At 49.3% G+C, this 23504-nt stretch overlaps 1 protein-coding gene across 7 annotated transcripts in view; it reads right to left on the bottom strand.

The window, feature by feature from the left end:
* The window catches only part of PTPRS (protein tyrosine phosphatase receptor type S), a 238009-nt gene that overhangs the window by 29115 nt on the left and 185390 nt on the right, over window positions 1-23504 (bottom strand). For 5 of the 7 annotated variants that reach the window (XM_044417518.1, XM_044417517.1, XM_044417520.1 and 2 more), the window contains 3 exons: window positions 20828-20875; window positions 10671-10768; window positions 1441-1564 (listed from right to left, as the gene is read on the bottom strand). In XM_044417518.1, the coding sequence (XP_044273453.1) occupies window positions 1441-1564; window positions 10671-10768; window positions 20828-20875 (270 nt within the window). The remainder of the gene's footprint in view (window positions 1-1440; window positions 1565-10670; window positions 10769-20827; window positions 20876-23504) is intronic. The other 2 variants (XM_044417522.1, XM_044417523.1) reach the window with 1 other exon arrangement.

Here is a 23504-nt window from a genome sequence, read left to right as displayed (position 1 = left end):
CCACGGGTGGGGAGCAATAGAGAAAAGGGTTAAGCAGAGACCGTGCTCGCGTTGCATGGTCTTCGGTGGGGGTGGAGCGAGGGGAGGATTAGCAATTCATTTTGTCCCCGTCTCTTTCCACTTTGCCCTTGGAAGGCGCAAACGAAGCGTCCGCCTGCCGTATCGCGTTAAACTTGGCCGGCACAAAGGACCCCAGACTAAGTCAGCAGTTCCAAGCCGAGCCGAGGCAAATTCCCCAAGGGACAGTCTCCTCCTGCAGCCCTTCTCCCCAGGACTGGTGATTTCTTTGAACTGAGCACCTATGAATTTGACCCCTGCCGCAGAAGGGGGAAGCAGCCCAACCTGCATACTGAATCGCTCCTTCCTCCCTTCCTTCTGCTCGCTGGAGAAATGCCCCGACCAAGCACGGCAGCATCAACCTGGCATGCCTTTAAATTAAAGAAATGCTTAGAAGAGGAAAGCGGGCAGCAAAACCTGTGTGCCCAGAACCGTGCCACATAATTAGAGGAAGTCGAACTCTGCAGCAAAGGTTCTCTCCATCTCCTGGATCCACCCAGGATGCAGAGAGGTTTCAAGGATGTGTGGATGGAGAGGGGCTGGGGGATGCAAACGCTACCGCAGACTCACCAAGGCCTCCAGAGACAGAACCTGCTGTTAGGTTTTGTTTCCAAATATAAAAACAGCCAAAATTAATGCAGCATCACTTGGCAGCCTGGGGAGCCGGGGCTGGTGGTAGGGGCCACATGGGGTTGGGTTCCACGAGCCCTGGGTGGCATCCAGAAAGGTGGAAGGTGCCACAAAGGGCCGGTTGAGAATGAAGGGGTGAGAAACCCAGGGAGGCAGACTTGGGCTGCATGACAGGAGAAGCTTCCTGCCCTCTTTGGCAGTGGAGCAGGTGCCTTGGACACAGGGGCACTGCTAGGTTGTTTTAGGGTCTACAAGTCTCACGGGGACCACCTCCCTTAAGACGGCAGTCTGCTCTGGGGGGCGTGGACTTCACCCCGCATATCCTGCCTTGGCTCAGGAGGTGTTGGGCAACCCTTAGATGGAGATATTTAAGTGAGACTGGAGGACTGCCTGTCAGGGCAGGTGTAGCTGAAGCCTGCACTGAGCATGTGGGTTGGACTAGATGACCTCCAGATGTCACAGACAAGCGGAATTGCAAGGGGCCATGGAGACCATCAGGTCCAACCGCGGCTGTTGCAGGACCCTGAGTTGGGCCACCCCACTCAGGTGGCTGCCCAGTTTCCTTTGAATGCATGTGCTCGAGCAGAGACCGAGTCGGCTGGAGCATCTTCCCTGATCCGTCTCCCCACCTCAGCGAGGGGCAGACGGACACACGGGCTGCAGGGGCAAAGGGATGAATGTGTCTGGGAGATGGGCCGGCCAGGACAGCACTGCTGGGACATGCACAGGGTCCGGTGGGGGCCACTCACGTACCTTCGATGGGCAGCAGAATGACCCGGGAGTGGTCGTAGGCGATGACGTTGGCGTAGCGGTTCTTTGGCTTGTTGACCTCGAGGTTGGAGTGCTCCCAGGTGAACTGCTGGCCAGGATCGATGGACTGGAGCAGAACAAAAAAGGAAACTTCACAACAGACCCTCCTGTCTGTGCATTTTATCCGTCGCCTAAATAAGGACTCGCTCCCCACAGAGTCCAAAGGGTGCAGCCATGTTGTTACAAAAATGCACGAGCAAAGCTTTGCCCTAAACTCCCCCTGCCGGCAAGGAAATATTGATCAGAGGGAAAGGTAAAGCCCTTCTGGATGTTTCAGGCCATATCCGCCTGGGTCGCTCTTTGGGGAAAGGTTGGGTGAAGCCCTATCCAAAAAATGCCGGTGCTGGATTTCCTGAGGGTGGGTGCTGTGGACCCCTGGAGGTGACCTGGTCCCAGACTGTGCAGGGCAAAATCCAAGAGCTGCCAGGAAACCTATGAGCAACCTAGGAAGGCGGTCTATTGAACCGTGGTGTCCTGGAGTGGGGAGGGAAGGGACCCGAACACCACTGATGGCACCAGCCCCTCCCCTCTCCCCCCAGGACATGCCGAGGGCCCTTCTCTGAGGCTGCTTCTGCAGCAAAAAACAGTGGACTCGGTGACCCTGTGGCCTTCTAGGAGCTTGCGTGGACTGCCATTTTTCGCTGTCATGGGGCTTTATGGTGCTGGTGCAAACCACCCAGCTCATGGGTGGAGCAGAAATTCACTAAGCAGAAGGGGGAAGCACCTCTCGTCTCTGCGTTCTGCTCCAAACTCATGTCAGAACCCCCATAACCTCCCTTCCCTACTGCTGAGATCTGCAACCTTACAAAAATTGAAGGGTGAGCCAGTCAAATCACAGCCCTTGTTGCAAAGCTTGAGTGTGGTGGTGCAGAGGCTTTTGATGCTGTGTGCATTTCTCACACAGGCAAGTGTGGAAGAAGAAAAGGAGACCTGCCAGACGGTGGGGGGGGGGGGCGGTGAGTGGGGGTCTGAGACTGCAACCTGGCACTGTACGCCTCCTTTGATGTTGAATCCGTCATTCTGGAATTGTGGCTGGGACATTCTTGGTTGTCTCTGAAGGTGTTTTGCTCTGGTCTTTAGCAGTTTCTAACTTTTTTGGCATTTTTAATGTTTTCTACCCTATTTCATCTTGTCGCATTTCAGGGCTTTCCTTTGTGGGGCCCTCCTGGAGCACTTTGGCAATGGGAAGGTGGGATACCGAAATCATTTAAAGACGTGCAAGGTTACTGTCCTCCACTTGTAGGGTCTCAGAAATCTCCATCACCTCTTATGTGTTTGGAAAGAAAAAGAGGTGGGGAAGCTTTATCAGTCACTACAGGCCAGGTTCAAGGCAAAACATTTGCTAGACATACAAATGACCAGATGGCTGTCCTATCTGGGCACGTCATGAGAAGGCAAAGCTCCCCGGAGAAGACAGTGATGCCAAGGAACAGTGGAGGCAGAGGACGAAAGGAGAAGCCAAGCACAGGATGGAGGGCCTCCATAAAGGAAGCCACAGCCCTTAATTTGGAAGAACTGAGCAAGACTGTCTGGAGTCAGGGACAACTTGGCTGCATATAACGAAAACAACAAACAGGCCAGGACAAGTAGATGAACCTATTTTGTTCAGATTAGCATCCCTGTGGTTAAAGGATTCTGGGGATAAAACAGTGTCTGAGCTTCCCTGGTGACATCTCACTTGCCACTGTTGGAAACAGGATACTGGGCCAGATGGAGCAGAGTTTCATGGGAGATGGTGGGCTCTTTGCTTTGCTGGAGGTTTTCAAGCCGGGCGGCCAGCTGCTGGTTTGGCTGGTGCAAAGAGCTTTCCTGAACCTTTGGGAAATCTTCCAACTCCGGGGTTCTTCACTTGGGTCCAGCAAGGCGGGCGTGGGATAGTCAGAAAGACGCGGGGATGTTTTGTTGAGGGAACAGAGTGCAGGAAGGACAGCTGACAGCCCTCCTGCTATTTGAAAAGTGAGGACGGAGCAAGCCTGAATCGAGTGCATTAGGGAGCTAAGCACCCACAGGCGCCATGGGGTCGCCTGCTTCACGAGTTGCCGGTCTCCTTTGAGGTGTCTAGGCTGGGCAGGCACCGTGGAGGGATGCTGGCGCACCCAATTTCCAATTGGGACCGGACTACCTTCGATGTCCATGATGCTGGGGTGGCATGCAAGCAGGGGCATCCTTCAGTGCTCTGTATCAACGTTCCAAAGTGGAAAACAAACGCTGCCTCTAATCTGACATGAATGATGCAGATCAGGCAGGCCCCTTGTCTTCTGTTCTGAATAATTCATTTCAGCCTGGCTGGAGGTGGGAAAAATACGGAGAGCTCCGCAGGGCACTGCAATGTCACAGTTCCCCCGAGGACTGAATTTGCTTCTGTAAGCAGGTACAGCAATGCCCACTTGCTTCAAATCCCACTGTCACACCATGAGGACTAGAAACTTGGCCTCCAAAAATTCAACTCCGCATCCCCTGCCTGTGCACAATGATATGGAGGCGGTGGGGGTAGCACTTCTACCCCACGAGAATTAAAACGTGTCTCCGTAACGCCACCACAGCGTTTGCCATTTGCACTCGCTTGTCTCCCGCTGTGGAGCTGCTCCGGCAGCTCTCGCACTCTGTACTGTGACCCCTTTTTAACTAATGGATATTCGTACCGCTTCTGCCTGCCTCCCCTTGCCGGTCGTGCGCCGCACTCCATTAACCAGGGCTGAAGTTCTTTGTATGTGTGTGTTTTAAAAAATATTCCAGATCGGCAGCTGCAGAGGCGGCCGCCCTGGATTCGGGCCAGAATCGCTCTCAGATATTACATTATGCAGATTAGCTGCTGGGGTGAGCAACTGGCAGAGGGCCGCATCAGCTTTCTCCTCGCCCGCCTGCTCACCTTGCCCAGGGATGGGTGCAAAGATCCTGCAGAGCCAAGAATCGCTTCCCATCATCTTTCCGGCAAGTTCCAATTCACATACAGTTCTGAGCCTGCTGGCTGGGTTGTTTTGAGCAGCTGGAATTCAGCCCCCTCCACCTTGTGGCCCCGAGCGGCTTTTTGTCTCTCGGCTCTCAGCTTCCTGCCTCCTTGCTCTCTCCCTGGCCAGAGGTCCCATGCAAATTCTTTCTCTAGCTAAATGGACATTTTCCTTCCTGTGCAGAAGTCTACACAAATGTCAGCATCACAACACTCACAAGAGCTGAGTGTGAGTTGAACGTGGACTGTCATCAAACTGGGTTATTGCACTGTTTAAACCCAGCTGTGATAACAAACAATGGTGAACCACGCACCATATTCAGAACCCAGCAACAAACCCTGATGAACAACCGAACATATTCTGAACCCAACAACAAACCATGGGATCCCTTCATGGATTGCTTGTGGTTAACAAGTCATGGTAGGTTAGCTGGCCTGAGTTCAGACAACACAAGAACCCCCATTTCAACCACCCATGGTTCATCATATTGTCTGAATGTGAGTGAGGCATCCCCACAAATGGAAGTTATAATCCATCTAAACATTTGGTGACATCACAGAATGAGGGGTGGGGCTTAAAGATGGATGGTGCCTAGCTATTTTAGCCTAATGCTGGTTGTATACAGTTTGTCCAATTAGAGCAGGAAATCTGACAGAGATCAGACCTGAAGAGAAATCCTTTTATTTAATACTTGGCTAAACTCTGCTCAGCCAAATAAAATGTTAATTAAACAGAGCCCTCTTCGGACAACATTAGCAACCATGACTAAAGAGAAGAGATGAAAATGAGAAGGTAGGCTATGTCATGATGCGAATTAAAATACCTGGGCAGTGACAATCAAAATAATTAGGCGCCAAGGAAGTTGTAAATTGGCACCAATGCCCCTCTTTAGTGAGTGTATTCTGCACAGCTGAGAGGCCAACACCAAGAAAGCCCTGCCTTTTATGATTAAGCAGCACATATCCAATAAGGAAGACAAGTGAAGGAATATTATCTTAAGCAATAAGCAGCTTGGCTTTCCCTGTAACAAGAAAAAGACCCAATTTCCTCTCAGGTCAGAACTAAATGTTATGAGAAATGAGGATGTCCATGGAAAAATAACAGCTGCATTCGGCCTTCCCTTTCACATCAAAGGCAGCTTATTCTAACTGGTGCTTAAAGAGTTCATCTTTCATCTCTAAATTCTGTCCACAGAAAGGATCCTAGGCAATCAGGGATCACGTACTGAAGTGGACAAGATTACTTCTGTCTTTTTGAAAACCCTGTTAAAATGGATTTCTAAATTGTGCACATATCTCTAAGAGTGTGTATAAAAATCACAATTCTAGCACAGAATGCATGCACAATGCAACCACAGCACAAGAACTGACTGCTCAATTCGAAGATATACATTTGATTCATAACAGAAAGGAACTCCCACACCTGGCAGTACCTTCCACCGCACCTCATCTTCATAAAATTAATGAAGCGGGCCCAAGGGGTCCTAATTGCGACAAGGCATCTCACAGAAGGATTATATTCTGTCAAATTGGACTCTTTGGACAGGCGCCAAGCCCTCACTATTCATTCTTTTAACAAGGAAGGGACACATTCTTGCTACTGCAATTACTCTTTTAGCTGCAGTTAATAAATTTTGCACAAGCTGGTGGCTGGCCAATTAGATTAAGCTACATCACTCAGGGCAAAGCAAGACTGTCACTGCGAAGGCTTTCTTGCAATGGTCAGGTGCTAGCCAACCAGGGATGCCTCAAACAACGGAAGGTTAAATCTGTGAAGGGAAAGGGGTTGGGTTTTCCTGTGGTGGAGGAGGATGATGGAACATTCTGAGTTGGCATTATCCCTCTCATAGAACAACAGAGCTAAACGTTGGCAGCTTATTTGCCTTTCTGCTTCCTCTTTTAGAATGATATATTTGTATCATTTATTTATCCCAAGGCAACTTACAGGATTCCTCCCCTCCTCTCAGTCTTATCCTGCCAACAACAACCCTGTGAGGTAGGCCAGGCCGAGAGTTCAAGACTGGCTCAAAGTCACCCAGTGAGCGTTGTGGCTGAGTGGGGACATGAACCCGCGTCCCACTCCAACACTCTAGCTACCACAAAGACCTTCAGCATTGCCAGTGCAGGAGAAATCCACCCCAACAGGGTCGTGGCTTCTTGTGAAGAGATGGCACTTTTGTTCGGGAAGTTAAAACCAGGAGCGGCCCCCTAAAGGAAATGGGATCCCTTGATTGCGCTGACTGGGAGGACAGTGCTCTTCACTGCCCTGCATGCACTTTCCCAGAAGCAGAATCAGAGCGAGTCAGAAGGGGCCTCCCGGGCTCCGCGCATGCAGTTCCCAAGCCCAGAGATGTTCCTACTGGTCTGTCAATAGAGATGCCCCCAAGAACTATTGCTGAGGAGCCTTTTAGAAGTGAGACACCTTCTGGTTAGATTAGAAATCTGGGCAGGATCAGAAAACCTTTTGTAGGAAGAACGCAGGGGTTCCTTCAGGTGATCTTCCCCCGCACAGCACTCTCTCTGCACTGCCTTGGAAGGTTCTTGCTTCTGTGTCTCAGTCTTGGCTTTGGCACAAAACAGGATCTTTGCAGAAGGATTGCCGGCTGCTAAGGAAATCTCAGGGGCTGCACGATTGATTCTCGTACGCAGGCCTTGTGTTGCCCCAAGAGGCATTTTAAAAGGCTAAAAGAAGGTTATTTTGGCTGCAAGGTTACCTCTTGATACCAGTGAATTAAGCTAGTATCTTAAGGCTTTCCATTCCTCTCTCTGATGAAGAGATGGGGATTAAAATTTTATTGTAAGCTGACCCTAATGTTCTTCTGTCTTTTATGCATCTCGGGATGTACAGATAATGGAGAGCCTTAACGTCGTATTACCCTGGGGAATCTGAACGAGTTCATGATTCCAAAACTGAGATTCTAGTGTTTTGGGAAAAGTCAAAGGTCGCAAAGCACAACTACTATGTAGTATATGGATTTTATCAGGATGTAAGTTGCCCAGAGAGCCTCTGGCTGGTGGGGTGGCTTAATCAATCAAATCAATAAATAAGGAGGAAAGGGGAGATATAAATACAATGCAGAGACAACAACATAACTGTGGATGCCATTTTTTTTTTCAATTTTCAGCAGAATCCGGTGGGAAGATAGCGACAGCTTTGCTCAAGCTCTGTAACCCAAATCACCAGACTGCTCCTGTGTGTGGGCTCCGTTGGATATCATGGCCCAGACTTGGAGCAGTACAGACTTCTGCCTAGTGCCACTCCCAAGGCAATCCGAAGAGAAATGGCTGGTTAATTGCTGAGAACTTTGGTCCAGAAGGGAGAGGGAGATTTTGCAGCACTTCCTAAGAATCCATCTTTTTTTGTTGGCAAAGATTACGATGGCTTTCGATGAAAGGCATGCAAGGGCCTGCCCTGAAGGGCCGTCCAGGGCCAACTGGAAAATGGATACTGTCCAGTTAGGAACTTTGGTTCTCAGCTTTGGTTCTCAGATTTCCCATGTTATCTTAGAACTCCAAACCTTGTATTACTGGCGATGCGAGACGTAACTCCCCTTATAACAAAAGCTGCTTCTATTGGTGGGGATGGATCATTCTGGGACTGCTTAGCTTGTTGACTTCCCTCTAGGAAAGAGGAAGCTATATTCCATAATACAGGTTGCTGTTAATGAATCTAACTGGTTCAGTTGGTGCTGGTTTTCCTGTTGTTCTACCTCGCCTGAATTGCTTCTATGTGGACACTTCGCCTCCCTCTTGTTCCTCTTTTGAGTCAGTTCGATATTTAAAAGGGCGGTTAGTTTATCAAGTAATCACCTGTGATGAACCATTTCTGAGGAAGTCTTCCACTAAATGAAACCGATTTGTTCCTTCCCACTCTAGAACTAGCGGGGGGAGGGGGGGGTCACCTGGCCCATCAAGGATAGCTGGACGTGCACATGGTGGGCATGTCGTGACCATAGCTGGCTGGAGCCGGGAGTCAGACTAGATGGCCGGGAGGCCCCTTCTGACTCACTCTGTTTCTATAAATTGCTGCATTCCCACTAAAGGGGACCACATCAGGATACAGTGGCTTGGATATCAGGGAGCAAAATTAGGGGGTGACATTTTTAATGGCTGATCTTCCATACAGGAACCTCTCAGTGGTGGCTCCTAGGCTGGGAACTCCTTCTTGGTGTCAACATTTCTTGCTGAGGTATCTTCGGCTTAAATGGGCTTTAAACATTTATTGTCTGGGCTTGCATTTTCATGAATTAGGTTGCTTAACCTCGTCATTAAAAAATTAAGGGACAATTTCTTTTTCATATTATATGTGCACTGTTTAATCAATCTGCCTTTGATGGGCCTGTGCTCCTCTAACAATCTTTTATGCATTTGTCTGATTGGGCTAAGCAGCTGTTGAATTTCATTTTGTATTTTTATTTTTCCAAGAACTGCCTCAAAGGATACTGGCTGGGTCCAGGCAACAAGACAGCCTATGTTCTAACAACAACCCATAACAGCTGACACTCAACCTCTGCATGTGGGCTATTGTGCTGCCAGAACACGATCACCTAAACCGGCCATAAATGAGTAAGAAGAAATAATTGATACTGTACCAGCCTCAGTCCTGATGCCAACCCACTCAGAAATGATCGCAGCATTTTAGGAACAGGGAGGGCAGACTGTGCGTCAAAGTGTTGTGCTTTAAAAAGAGCACTGGAGAGTCAAAAGCACAACTGGACTGTGACGGAAGCGCCCTTGGAAGCCATTCACTCCCACTATACTTAAGAATCTCATATTAAAGCAATTTTAAAGCAACATACAGAGGACAGTGTTGCTTCCCTGAGAAGAAGACATGCCGGAAAAGGTATGTTTTTATAGCAGGTGTCCAGGACCCAAAAGATTGGCCTAATTTATTGTGGTAGAAGGGGGGTGTTAAGCTGCTGAAGGGCTGTTTCAAACTCTCATGGTCCCATCTCTGGAATCCCGCCAAGAAGGCATCTCTTGGCGACTGCGCGGATTGTGTGATCTCCAATCCACTCCTGATGCCCGAAACCCTGCTCTGGTTTCCATGTGAACAGCTGTTCTAGTGTCTGCCATAAGATATTTGACAAAATGCTCTCTGTTTTCCCCTCAGACTCAGGGATGCACAGATTTTGTACAATCGGTTCTATGCTCTGCAGATTGTCTGGTACCTGAGGTTCCACTGTCCACACACTGATGGAATCAGTTTTTGTGCAAATAGCTTTGCATGTGTTTGCACAAATTTGCACTTCCAAAAATGTGCAGATCTCCCCTCGCCCCAAATATGCTTTAGCCTATGGGAGCAAACGTGACTTTTCAGTGGGCGCTTTTGCTGTAACTAAATTGGAGTAAAATTATGTGAAGGAAGAGCAAAAAATGGTTCTGGAGTCTGTGCCACTTGAGCAAGCTGCTGTGGGTTGGAGTCCTAGAAATCCAACGTGGTTTGAATCTGCTTTGGGTCTCTCCAACACCTCTCCCCAGATTTCCCTGTTTCTCTTGGGCTTAGCTGTGAGCTGCACAATAGGTGGGGGGTGGGGTGGAATGTGAGCATTCCCAGTAGCTGTCCAGAGTGCGCTGTTGAAATGCAACTGTTCTACACAGAGGGAAATTCAAAGCCAGCCACGGCCAGTGCTTGGATGTTGAAATATATCGCTCTGTCTCTGCATCTCTCACACACAGAGAACAAAGTGCAATACCAGGGTGAGAATGAGAGGGATACTCTGAGCATGTGTAATTTATGTGCACGACTACACAGAAGCAATATGAGAATTTGCTTCTACTGCTGTGACACTAAACACATTCACATCAGGATGGGCACAAGCTTTGTTGGAGAAAATGCTGTTTCTAAAGTCAAAACAAGAAAGCAAGTGGAGCTGGAAATACTAATTCTCTGCTCCACACAGGAAATCATTTAAGGCAGTCCAGTCCCATCAAAAAGTTATGCACGAGCTTTGAGAGGACCTGGCTGGCTTTGCTACCTATGAAATTTAAATACAAGCTAGTAATTATTTTTATATCTGCATAGATCGCTCTTAAGATATGCAAAGTGATGGAGGGCTGGGCTCTGATTTTTTTCCATTCCTAGCAATGTCCTTATGAGGAAGACTTATTGGAAAGGGAGATTTTCACAGGGATCTTGCAAAAATGTTCATGCGGTCACCACCCCACTGGACAGCTCCTTTCCAGGACACCTCCCAACCCCCCGCAGCCTTTCACGTCCTCGTACCTCATATTCCTGAGAAAGCTTCAGATTGTCGTTGGCTTTGAGGTGGTCCGTGTGGTCCGCCAGTTCCGATATGGGGATTGGTGGGTGGTTCAGCATAGCTAGAAGAGCGAAGAAAGGGGAAACACGGGAAGGGAGAAATTCTCCTTCAGTTAAGCCATCCGTCTGCAGCACATCACTAACACTGTACAGTTCAGATCAAAACAAAAACAGAACTGCAATGAAAGGTGGGTTAGAAAGGGTGGGCGATAGTGGAAAGAGGGCTCGAAATTTTGTCCTTGGAACTCAAAGGGGAAATGGAAGAGTCTGCCCATGATGGCCCCATACTAGGCATCAACCGAAAATGTGTGTTCTGTCTCAGGGGTGTGTGGGAGAAGAAAGGAAACATAAAAGACAGAGAAACAAAGGCAGAAAGAAAGAGGAGATTCTGACAGCAGACATTCAGAAGCAATTTCAAATGGTGAAGTTACGAGGTCAGGTTGGGGTGGGCGACGGGAAAAGCAAGCAAACCCCAAAAGGGAAACAGGGCAGCTGTATGTCATGGTGCCAACATGTGGAACAAATGGGTTGAGACAAAAATAAGCATCATAATAAAACACCCCCTCCGCAAACAAAACCCAAAATAAAACAATTGCACACACATATACATATGGAAAAGAGGGAGGGTGCAGCTGAATCAGTCAATGGGTGAGAAGAATGGCTTGGGGCAGATTCAGGAAAACTGTGGGGGGTTTCAAAAGTTGCCACGAGGTACAGAGAGAAGGGGCAGCCCTGTGAAGTGGCCAGGGAAATCAGAACCGAGTCTCCAGAAGGGTGGAAAGGAGGCCAAGGAAGCGCCCCTGTCCAAGTCCACCCAAGTTGTGGATTCCAGTGGATTGTGCCTCCTGGAAATAAGCTGCAGGCTTCCCTTTCTGTATGATGGGGCTCACAGCCCCATATTCCCAAGACCTTCTAATGTTCCTCTTCCTTTGGGAGATGCTGTTCACAAAACCATTTCCTCCCCTCAGTGAGCAGGGGTCAATGGGTGTTGTGAAGGCTATGCCCTGCTCATCTGTCAAAGCCAACCGGGGGGGCGGGGGACGGGCAGGTGATGCCTTAATACACTCTCCAGCTTGTTGTTGGCTCATGGATCTTTGTTGAAGCACAGGCTATTGTGCTGCCTGAGCTGCCTACATACAACCAGTAAGAAAAACCAGGTTTGTTGCTGGATCATGTACTGTGGGTTGTTCGCCATGGTTTGTTACCCTGGTTGGGTTCAGCATATGATAACCCACTTTCCCACAACAATCTGGAGGTTAGTGGCAACCCATGTTCAGCCCTTGAGTGAAGGTTGGGCCTCCACAAAGGGTGGTAAGAATCTGTGTTGTCTGAACTCAGGCTGGGTTCCATCAAACCATTGTCTGAATGCCAACTCTATTCTTTCCTAGTGCAGCTGAAGAACAGTATCACCACTGCTAATGGGTGGTTTGTTAGATGCAAACAACCCATGAAGAGAACCCGTGATTTGCTGTAGAGTTGTGAACTGTGGGCTGTTCACCCTCATTTGTGGTCTCAGTTGAGTTCAGACAACACAATAACCTGCACTTCAACAACCAACAACTCATGCGCAACCCATACTCAACCATTGAGTGTGGGTTATTTTTGCTGCCTGAACCTAATCAGAAGTGGCTACTTCAATGAAATCATTTAGGAAAAGGTTGTGAGAACGTGGCTATTTGAACTGCATTGATATTGGGAAAGGAGCCAAGAGTCCTTTATTCACAGAGAGGGTGAACAAGGTGACCCTTTTTCCATCATCTACACCCCACAATGTTGGAGGAAAAGGGCCAGGTACTTTTCTTTGACTGGAAGTGTTTTCCAACAGCAGAACCATGATTGGTTATTTGCAGTTTGGAGGGTAGAAAAATGACTATTTGGCACTGCCTCCCTTACAGAAAAATGAGAAGCAGACCAAAAAAACAAAAGGGTAGAAGGGTTTTGCATACTAAAGCCTCTTCCAGATGCCACAGTTCTTTTGACAGTGGTTTTGAAATGGGGTTCTCTCCATAACTGGGGAAGGAACCTCATTTCCTTGTGCGAAACCTGCTCCATTTGATCTTGAGGAGTCTTTCTTTATTTCCCACCCAAGAGCCAAATGTGGCCAAACTGAGAGTTTCTTCCCAGCTTCCATGAAATCACTTAACGTATTTGAAATGGCAAACGCACAATTTGTGCAAATTGCGTAGCTGGAGGCCTTAAAGTGGCCCAAATTTTCCTGGCTTTGGGGCAGGGGAGGCCTTAGATCTTACCCATTTTAAAGCAGAAGTTTGCATGCAGATTTGGCTTGCACCTGATTAAATGAGTGGCAAAGCAGGGCTGAACGCAGAAAATCCGTTGGATTTTCACTCCCCAATCAGATTTCTCACGCATCCCTACCGTCTGCTCCTGGAATTGCCCAAGCGACAATTTGAAATCCCAAAGTGGAGCAGGCTGTCTTAAGTACAATGTGCCCATCTAGAATGGCTGGCCAGGACATCTTGGCCTAAAACACCGTTCTGAGCCCCAGAAGCAATTTCTTTTCAAAACTAACCAGGCCCCAAACTAATCACCCTGCCCTTTCCCATTCTGGCAAGCCACGTGGCCTTTAGCTCCACAGAGCTTTTTTGCTCTTTCGGGCAAATTTACAACTGGAGCGGTGTGCAGAAATGTGTGCGCGCAGGGGGAAGAATTTAAAATGAGCTTCAGCAAATTGAATTTGAACAGCATTAAGGGAACGGGAATCAATACCGTTGGAATCACTATGCAAGACTGATGTCTGGAGTTGCAAGGTCAGATTAAGGGAAGGCAGAAATAGTGAACGGGGAATGAAATAATATTAAAGATACAAATAAAATTACTTTCCACACAATGTTCGAGCTTCGAGTGGAAACATGCACAAAAATGCCCACATTTTAAAGCTAAGCTGATTTATCGTGGCTCAGTTGCTCATCCAAAGAAGTACCTGCCCACAAAACTCTGCAGCATAAATTAGTTACAGCCCAATTGTATGTTCACTTAATCAGCAAAATAGCCCACCAGTTTCAGTAAGTAAGCATAGCAGTGCTGTCTGTCTTCAAGCCACTTGATACTTAATTATGGAGATGACAGAACTGTGAACTGCATTACATCAGATTATCACAGGTAAGGCAGGTGTGCACGTAAAGCTGCTTGTATGTAGAAAGCAAGCATGGTGGCAGGCTTCTGCTGGCATGCAGAAAGCTAGAAATTGGGTTTCAAAGATTCCATCCTTTTTCTCCTACCAGGCTCTTGAAAATGGGATTTTGCTTTAAGAGGGAAAGGATTCAAAATATCCCCCCTCCACCTGTAGCCTGACATTGTATGATTAAGTGATCACAACTTCTTTTCCAACCCCACCCTCACTTGGGGATTGTAGGGATGCAAAAGAGCCAAGCAAGACACGGCAGTTCGTCTGGTTTAAACAGAGGGTGGCTCTTGGCTCTTCAAAGCTGCTCTCAGATTGTGAAACATGTACACACATGCTGTGTTTCGCTTTTGAAGGGAGGTCTGAAGTGCTCCTGGAGCTTTGCTCAAGAAGATTCACTGGTGAGGGTGTCGGGAGCCAGGGGAAACGGGCCGGGTGCCATGGGAAGTGTATTTCCCCCAGCTCGCCTTCTGAGAAACCACCACAGTGCCTTGCAAATGGTAAAAGAAGTGGTAAGTGGAGATGACAGGGAGCCATGGAGAATTTCGAGCCCTATGGGGTGCGGCATGATTAAAGGGATCAGCAAGCGGCAGCAGGGATGGTGGCGGCACATAACCAAGTAACCTGGGATATCGGAATAGAGACGGCAATAGCCGGTGCTGCATTCACCAGTTTTACAGTGTGCTTTTGCAAAATACAATGTTCCAGGTGTGTTTCCTCGCTACCAAATCCGGCAAGGGAACACACTGCACTGGAGGGATCGGGCTCCACGCTCCCATGGCGAGTTTGGCAACACGCCTTCGTGTGTGGCAGAGGACCTAACGAGCAGCAGCAGACAAGCGATACCTAGCAACCTATGGGATGCACCTTACAAAGAAAGAAACAGCGCCAGCTTTTCCCTTTGGAGTTGCTTCCAAAGAGACCTTCCGCCTTTAAAAAAAACCGGTAAAGTCCTCCAAGACCCAGAGATCTCTGCCCATTCCTGCCTCTTCTTTACCCCCACAGGAATTGAACAGAGCTAAAGAATTCCGCAAGGGGGAGTGGTGACTTATCCTATGCCACCTTTCTTTCCCACCCTATAGGAGCCATCTGTGGTGCCAAAATCTCTTCCCACGACAGATGCACCACCACGAGTAGCTGCTCTAAAGCAGAAAATAAAAGCTGCAAGGACCGAGAACCTGCGCGGATGCTGCAGTTGGCAGCTGCCCCCAGCGTCAGTGCCCCCATGGGCCTTGCGGCATTTGGGTGCGTTTGCACCTAGCTGAGCCTCCCTGTGCAAGACCAGTGAAAACAACAGAGCAATCCTGTCTGCGCTTACTCAGAAGGAAGTCCGGCTGAATTGAGCGGGGCTTACTCCAGTGTGGTGTGATGGCACAGTCAACACAAGCAAGGAATGAGATAGTTGAGATGCTTGGAACTGCTGTGCATCAGGGTCAAAGCAGACGCTGGCAAGAGTTTGGTGCAAACCAAGGCAAAGCACATGAGGGAGCCGCTCCCATCCCGTGGGAAAGCATTGAAGTGCACAAAGGGAGTCCGGACCAGTCCCACCAGCACGAGGGCACTGTGCGATTCACCATGTGCACCGATCAGCCTTCTTGAAAGGGCTGGTCCTCCCATGAGGAGAGGCGAGGAGGTTCCCTGGGCGCAGATGCTGCGAGGAGGCAGCAAGGCGATGGAGCAGGAAGAGGTGGTCCAGGAATCCGGCTCTGCAAACACCTGCTGCCTTCAGGTGCGGTGGAGGATGTTGTCCCGGGACCAGTGCTGGAGGAACACCAGTTTTCTGCCCAGTTGGCTTTGGACATGGAATGATGGAGCACCATCTTGTCCCTTGTGTCAGGTGGCGATATGCCTTACCATGCTCCGCAGGGATGGGTCATCCTGCCCTCCTTTGGCGGACGCAGACACACAAATTCAGCAGGATTAAATTTGCCCCCGAGGGGAGAGTGATAGGCATGGGGGACACTGCAAGACATCACTGCCTTTGCTCTGGCTGGAGCTGTAATAGGAGATACCGGGGCATTTACTTGAGCACTTCAACCTGCAAAGCTTTTGCCCTACTACCGTGCTACAGTCCTTCCATAAAGGTAAAGTAGGTTTCTAGTCCTCATGGTTCTGAACAAAGGGCAGATTTAAAATGCGAAGCAGGAAGCAGCCTCCTGCCAGATCAGAAGCATCAGTTCATCAGACTCAGGGTTGTCTACCCCAACTGGCAAATCATCTCCAGGTTTTGTTCTTGGAGAAGTTAGGCACTGAACCGCTGTCCTTCTGAAATTTGAAGCAGGAAGTCTACAACTGACCCAAGATCCTCTCTGGGAGACACTCCCAAATCGGCAACCCATGCGGGCAGAGCAGCAGGATCTTCTAAAGATGGGAAGCTCGCTTGCCAGGGGAGCCACTTTTTTCCATGTCTGTTTCCAGTTTAGAGCTCTGCAGCTGGGACAGAACATTCCCCCTTCCCAAAAGTGATGTTTTTGGGTGTTGTGGGGTTCATACTGGCCTCTTCCCCATATTTGGGCATCCTCAGGGTCTCCTTGGAGGAAGGGGCACACACGTGCTATGGCTCCCACGGCCCCGCAAGATTCCCCGCAAATGGTGGGAAATGAGCTTGCCGCTCACGTCCTCCATCGCTGTGCAGGGAGAGACAGAAGCCCCTTCCCCCGACTCCTCTCCAAAGTCAGAGCAGCTTTCCGAGAAAGCTAGCTGCTGACTAGGGCCGTGCTTCCTGGCTTTGAAAGGGAGAGATCTTATGGGAATGAGTTCTCATCTAGCATTTCAAATCCCTCAAAATCTCCGTAATCTTGTTACTGCAAAGAACTCCAGTCGTCCCCGCTATGTGCCAGTTCATCTGACAGACAAAATCACCCAAACATCTGTTGTGCAGGCCACGAGACCTTTCTTCGCCAAGCGGCGGCTGCAGCTTAGTAGGGACAGCTTGTTTCCCCTCTTTCCAAAAACCTGGTTGTGAAATACAGACTGAGCGTGGGGGAGACTGCCTTTTCCCAAGACCTGCAGGGTTAGAGCTGAGGGGAGACCAAAAGATCCAAGACAGCTGCAAGGAGACGGGAAGGACTGTGCCGTACTTTCCTGAACGACCAAATCACTGTTCCTTTGCTTGATTTGACTGCATTTTTCATCCAACCTGTTGCCCCACCTGGGCCACTGGCCTTCCATCTTGGGCCTTCCTCGATCATCTTCTGCCATTTGGTGCCTGCCTCTTCCGGTGACCGGCAGGCCCTCTCCGCCCACGTGCTGCCATGCATTTTTCTCACCTGCACACCCTTTGCCTCCTGCCCTGGCCCGCCTCTTCTCTTTCCCCGCTCGTGTGTTTTCCTTCGCTCACTGCACACTGGACCAGCTGATCTGCTGTGCAGAGTGGAGCTTTGGCACCCTCTTCAAAGGTTTGTCCTGCTCGGCCCCACCAGGCCCACAGTCCTTCGGCATTGTCCTTGGGGCTCTTCCCCGTCTCAGCACCTGCCTCTTTCCAGCTCTGGGGGAACGTGCATTTTCTCCCCACTGCGCTCACGGATTCCACTCAAGTCCCCTCCTGGACGCCTCGTCATCTCATAAACTCCGTTAACCTGCAGAAGGGGTGTGTGTACTTCTCCACACCTGCTTCACATCTACCCTTCAGATGTAATAGCATAATCAGAGGGATGTGCTTCAATTACAGTTGCCAGTCAGCCGGACTTTTAATGGCTTGGCCAGTTTCATCTACTGGGCCAGTTGCCAGAAAATGTTCACGCTGTGATCATTTTCAGGATTTTACTACTTTCTCGAAGATCTTTGAAGGACAAATATATTCTGGAGCATGCCCAACACATCTCTGTATTTTAACCTTTTTAGCCACCACTTTCTTTTAAAACAGTCATTCTGCTCATGCTCAGAAAACAAATTTCCTTTAGACACTTTTGGATGGCCATGCTAAGGGTATTTCCTGCTTGTATGGTTAATTTGCACCCTAATGCTAAAAATACAAAATCATAAGATTGAAAACATATTAACTATTTGTACAGGTAACAGCATGTCCAGGGGAGAGTTATTTTTAAGTAAACACCCACAGGATCATGCAATTAAATCTTTTTGAAAAATCCTATGTTTTGCTCATTAAAAAAACACTTTGCATATGCTCAGAGCCAACCAACCTAGGGTGGCAAAGCTGCTCCTTGCCCCAAAAGGAAGCTTTGCTCCCAGATGAATCAGTGCCAAGTGTGGTCATCATTTAATGCCCATGTCTGCTGCTTTGGGTGGCAATTCAAAGCCCAGTTTTCTGGGAGTAAGACCCATTGAACTCAATGGGGCTTACTGCTGAGTAGACGGGTACAGGATTCTGTGACTAGGATGCAGGATTCTGCAATCCTGTTTGGGGATGGCAGAATCCCAGGATCACTGCAGAACAGACAGAGAGAAGGAAAGAAAGAAGTTGCAAGTCTGGGGGGCATTTTTATGAGACTGCTGGTGTTCCTCTGCTTGTAACAGGCTACAGTGGTACCTCGGCTCACGGACTTAATCTGTCCCAGGACTCTGGTCGTGACCCAAATTGGTCGTGAGCCAAGTCCAATTTCCCCATAAGGTTCAATGTCGATAAGGTTAATCCGTTCGGTAACTTTATTTTTAATCACAAAAATTTGAAGCAAAGTGGCAAAGAACAACAAAGATCGCGACCATCTCCCCGCTGCCCGAATGCGATTGTGCCAATGTTCCCTGCACGAGCGCGGCCATAGACGGGTGCAATCGTGGGAGCGCTTGGGGGGGGGGGGGGGGGGTGCTCACGATCGTCATCTGATGCGGAGTTCATGACCCGAGGCAGAATTTTTTAGAAATTTCTGTTCGCGACCCAATTTGGTCGTGAGCCAAGGCACCACTGTATATTGGATATGCTGACTGTCAAAATGGGGAGAGGCAGGAAGGCTGCCCCCCAGCCTGTTCCATCTGCCCTCATACTCAGCCGAATGCTGGGCCTCAGAGCTGCCACAAAGAAGGGGTGGGGAGAACTTTCAGCAGAGAATCCTTGGGTGGGAAAGGGGTTGCTAGCGTTTGCTGCACCCCACAGCTGCTTCCTAACATTGCTCTTGCTCATGTGTACGTTCTTTCTATTCGTATCCCTCCCTTCTATTCGTATCCCTCCCTAAATCTGTAATGTGAGAATACTGTCCTCCCTGGCAGGGTTGCTGTAGGGACTGTGACTGATGCAGGTGGTACAGCGTTGCCTTGACTGTACAACTTCAGACAGCGAAGTGGGGACACAGGGAGGCCCCATTTCAAAGTCAAACCCCCCGGCATGCAAAAGGGGAAAACCCCCAGTGCACTGAGGAGGAGGGTGGAGCTTAGCTGTTCAGCTCCTGGCATTTATTAGTCCGCCACTCTCCCACAGCGGATCATGCCCAAAAGAGCACCTGACACACAGTACCCCTTTCAAGGAAGTTGCACTTCAAAGCTGGAATGTGCTGAGCAAATTCAAAGAGAAGAGAATCCACCAAAACTCAAAGGAAAACCTGCCAAATACGCTCATTTTCTGACACACGGGGTTGAAACGCACACACACAAAGGCAGCGCACAACCAGACCACAGCATCACCTCGCTTCCACAACAGCTACTCCAGGGACACCTTCAACCATGCAATGCCCCTGGCCTACACCGGAGCCAAAGAGGCCACGAATGGGTTTCACAGCAGCACGTGGAAACACGGCGGGGCCTCTGAATGGCCGCCCTGCCATTTGGCGCACCCTTTTGACCTGCCCTGCCGCCACTCTTGCGCTCCTCTGATGCGTTGGGCTGCTCCATGCGAAGTGCAAGGGCAGCTGGGTGGACGACTGGCTGGGCGCCCAGCCTAGCCTGGCACCATCTGGCCACTGCCCGGGCCCCTGCCTCGACGGGGGGCAGCACTGCCGCGCCGTGGCGGCTGCTAACTCGCTTTTCCGGCTGCTGCTGACGAATGGTCCACTGCTCCCTGAATCGGCACCCTCAGACTCAAACCCTGAGGAGACGCGTCCAATCCTGGCCCATCCTGACTAGCTCAGTGGGTGCTGGGTTCCACGCTGAGCCTGCGTGGTCCTGGAGGTGTCCCCTTTGCCTCAGACTTGGAGGGATGGGCCAGTGACCCCCGCTGAAGACCACAAACAACCTGGAGGCCTGTCTCAAGCCATCCCCCGTCTTGTGCCGTCCAACCGTTTTGGAATGCAACCGCCGTCCTCCGCATTCAATGGGCATGTGGGCTGGGGCTCATGGGTGCTGCAATCCAAAACATCTGGAAGGGTGACCAGGTGGGGGCTTGGATGGACCTGGGCCCTGAAGTGGTGCTGCACTCAGCAGGTCCCGCTGGTCCGAGAAGTCCCGGGTCAGCCTCCTCTTCTCTCACCTGGGCCGCCACATCCTCTGCACAAAGGTTTCTCTGGATTGGGGCCCAAACCAAGAAAGGAATGAGGAGATATGGGAATGGCCTCAGGAGATCTTTCCCTCTCACTCTGGGGGAGATGCATATTGTGAAAATGTTGCAGAAAGAGGGGTTGCAAACAGGGGGGACTGGTCCTTTGAGGGCACCATGATTGAGGGACCCCCCAAAACCTGGCACATTGGGCGAGCTAGCTTAGGCCAACGGCTGACTTGCCAGACTCTATATTCTGAATTCTTTTAAATGTGTTATTTGTAGGATAATTATTAGGGCCTTCAGTAAAGGCACGTGACTGTTATATACACATATAAACACGGTCATCAGCAACCTTGGCTTTAGGTTCTTGCTTGGGGGTCATTTTGCAAAAGACTTTTTGCTTCAAAGACTGTAAAACTGGAAGCACGGTTTAGACAGACAAATGGCATGAGGGATGAGATGGCAAAAGCCACGAAGATGCAGAGAAACAGGGAGAGAGAGACAGAGAGACTGAGGATGGGAGAGGAGGAAGTCTGGCAGAATGGAACCCCAAAATGGCGGGGGAGGAAGCACAACCCATGAAACGGACAGGAACAAAAACACACAGGAACTAACTTTCCAGGTCAAACTCAGGGTCACTGAGAGGGCTGCTGAGACCAGAATCTGTAGAAAACAGGAAAACAAAAAACAAACAAACAAAAAAAAACAAAATATATATACTTTTATATAAAAAAAGCTATGCAACCAAGAAAAAATGAACAGAAAAAAGCAACACAAATTTAAGAGGAAATGGGAGGGGGCTGCTAGTGGGGATGTCCTTTTATTTTTTCCTGTTCCTCTTTTTTGTGGGTGGGGCAGGCATTGTTTCAAGTTCTTCATCCATGCGAGGGAAATGCCAGAAGGGATGGAAGGACGAAAGGAGACGAAGACTGAAGAGAGTGGGGCGGCAGTTTTGATTGCAGGCTGTTTCCCCACCACTGATGGGGCACATGCTCTATAACCGATGTGATTATATTTGTTTCCACCACTCCCAACTGAAGTAAAGTTGCATTGAGAAAACAAATACTTTCTGTCCTCCATCAGCACAAAGGTCATTGTATGTTAATTTCTGAACAAGTACTATCCAGTTTCTATCCCCAAAATTTTGAGCCGTGAATTCAGCTCCCTTTTGTCTTTACCCATCATGTTCAGCTGGAAATTCATACCTAGCCTCCTTCATTAAAAGAATACATGAATATCACACACTAACGTGCACACACCATACACATGTAGAAGCAGGTATCTATGATCAAAAAGGGGGGTTATCCTTGCCAAACAAAGGAACTGGAAGCAAAGAAAAGTCCAGTGCAAAGGTTGCTCAAATATTTATATTCCCCCCCCCCACAAAAAAACCTGAAAGTTAATCAAGCAGGGGATATGTATGAAACATACACACAGATAAAGACAGAGGTTTTGCCTTGCTACCTAGTAAGCATAAAACTACCTTCTAGGACATCTCATTATTACTAAGTTCAAATCTACCCCTCTTTCTTCATAGGGACTTACGCAGTCCCCTCCCCGCACCAGCTGGTCCCCATGACTTACTCTCAGGTGGATCATCACAGAAATGTGGGGACCAACCTGGCCTCAAACAGAGAAGGGACCTTCTTTTACACACACACTTGCCAGGGTGAATGTCTAAAAAATCTTCAAAAGGATGGACTGCCGCCTCGGTGTTGCTTCTTCTCTTTTTCCTCCTCCCTCCTTATCTCTTTTCTTCTTGTGCCATGTCTTGTAGATTGCAAGCCCACATGGCACCAGCTGTTTTGTTATTAAACTACACGAGGTACTTGGGATTCTCTTTTGGCTACGGAGCAGGGAAATTCTGCTGTAGCATTAAGTAAAACCCAGTGCTTTTCTGATGCCTTAGACTGCAGGCCTCTTCCCCGTGAGCACCGTCTGTGCAAACTGGTAGGAACCATTGACCAAAACACTTAAGAGGGCACAGAGGGCTGCTGTACTCGACTAAGTAAAAGCAGAAGGAACTGAAAGTGAAGCTCAGGGAACCCAGGTTCCATTTGGATGCCAGGAAGTGCTTCCTGACAGTCAGGACCCCGAGGGTGTGGACTAGGCTTCCCCGGGAGGTGGTTGAGGCCCCATTGGTGCGGGTGTTCAAGGACAGGCTGGACGTCCACATGGTGGGCATGTTGTGAGCGGAGAGGGCTGGAGCCAGGGGTCAGACAAGATGGCCCAGGAGGATCCTTCTGACTCGCTCTGTTTCTATGTTTCTATGAAATAATCCCATGCAGCTACCTCAGTTCCCTCATCTTCCTCCACTGCTGCACCCTATGCCAGATGTTAGATTTGTAAGCTCCTCTGGGGCAGGGATCTGTCCTTGTGTACTGAAATAACATTCCCCCTTTCTGTTCCTGCCTCAGTCTCCCTCCCTGCTTGCTCTGTTGTTTTGCACTGTGCTGAACTGTGGATTGTAGGCTGCTTGGGGCAGAGTCTTTAAGTCGGAACAACTTGAACTGAAGAATTTGGGCAACTGAGATGGACTGAACTTTGAGAGGGAAGTCAGGAGAACTAAGACAAGTTCAAGCTGATTCACAGAACTCGAAACTGTCCAATTCTTAGAGACTTCCTGCCTACTCCCAGAGTTCCTGGGCGAGGCATTTCAGCAATGGATTCGAATCCTTCCACCTCATCTGGTCCCACCACGTTTAAAGGCTCTTTCATAGGAGTGGGCCCAATCCGTACAACCACTTCAGTACATTCAAACTTTTGTGTGAGATCATGAGGACTAAAACCTTACCCTTGTATCACACATGCAAAAGTAATGCTGAATTTCTGCAACCAACTGCCTGTTCTGGGGGTGCCCCCTGCACAACACATACAGAAAACCCTTCTGCCTGATTCTCTAAATCTCTAAATTAGAAATACCAATTTACAAAAAAAGAAGTCAGGGTCGGGCAGGGCGGGGGGAAATGGGGCAAAAGGAGGAAAAAAAGGTGAAGTGAGACCCGGAAGCTGGTTTCCTCCGGGCAGAGGGAACACATGACAACTCAGCTTGGAGGCGGAGGGCACCTCCCCGTGGCTGGGAACACGGCACTCCCACAAGCTTTGCGAGGGAGAAGAGCAGAAAGATTTTGTACACGTGTCAGGAAACAACACCATGCAGAGAACTGCTGGAACCAGCAATGCTTTTGACCCAGTGTTCCTGATGCCCTCTTGCACACGGGAGGGAACGCCTCTTTTGAGACAGCACCGAGGCCTTCTGGAGCAGCATGGCACATCTTGGAATTCCCCACTC

The sequence above is a fragment of the Varanus komodoensis genome, unplaced genomic scaffold (genome assembly GCF_004798865.1).
Source record: "Varanus komodoensis strain SLA01 unplaced genomic scaffold, ASM479886v1 scaffold89, whole genome shotgun sequence".
Lineage (NCBI taxonomy): Eukaryota > Metazoa > Chordata > Lepidosauria > Squamata > Varanidae > Varanus > Varanus komodoensis.
This window is presented reverse-complemented; position numbering and strand designations above follow the sequence as displayed.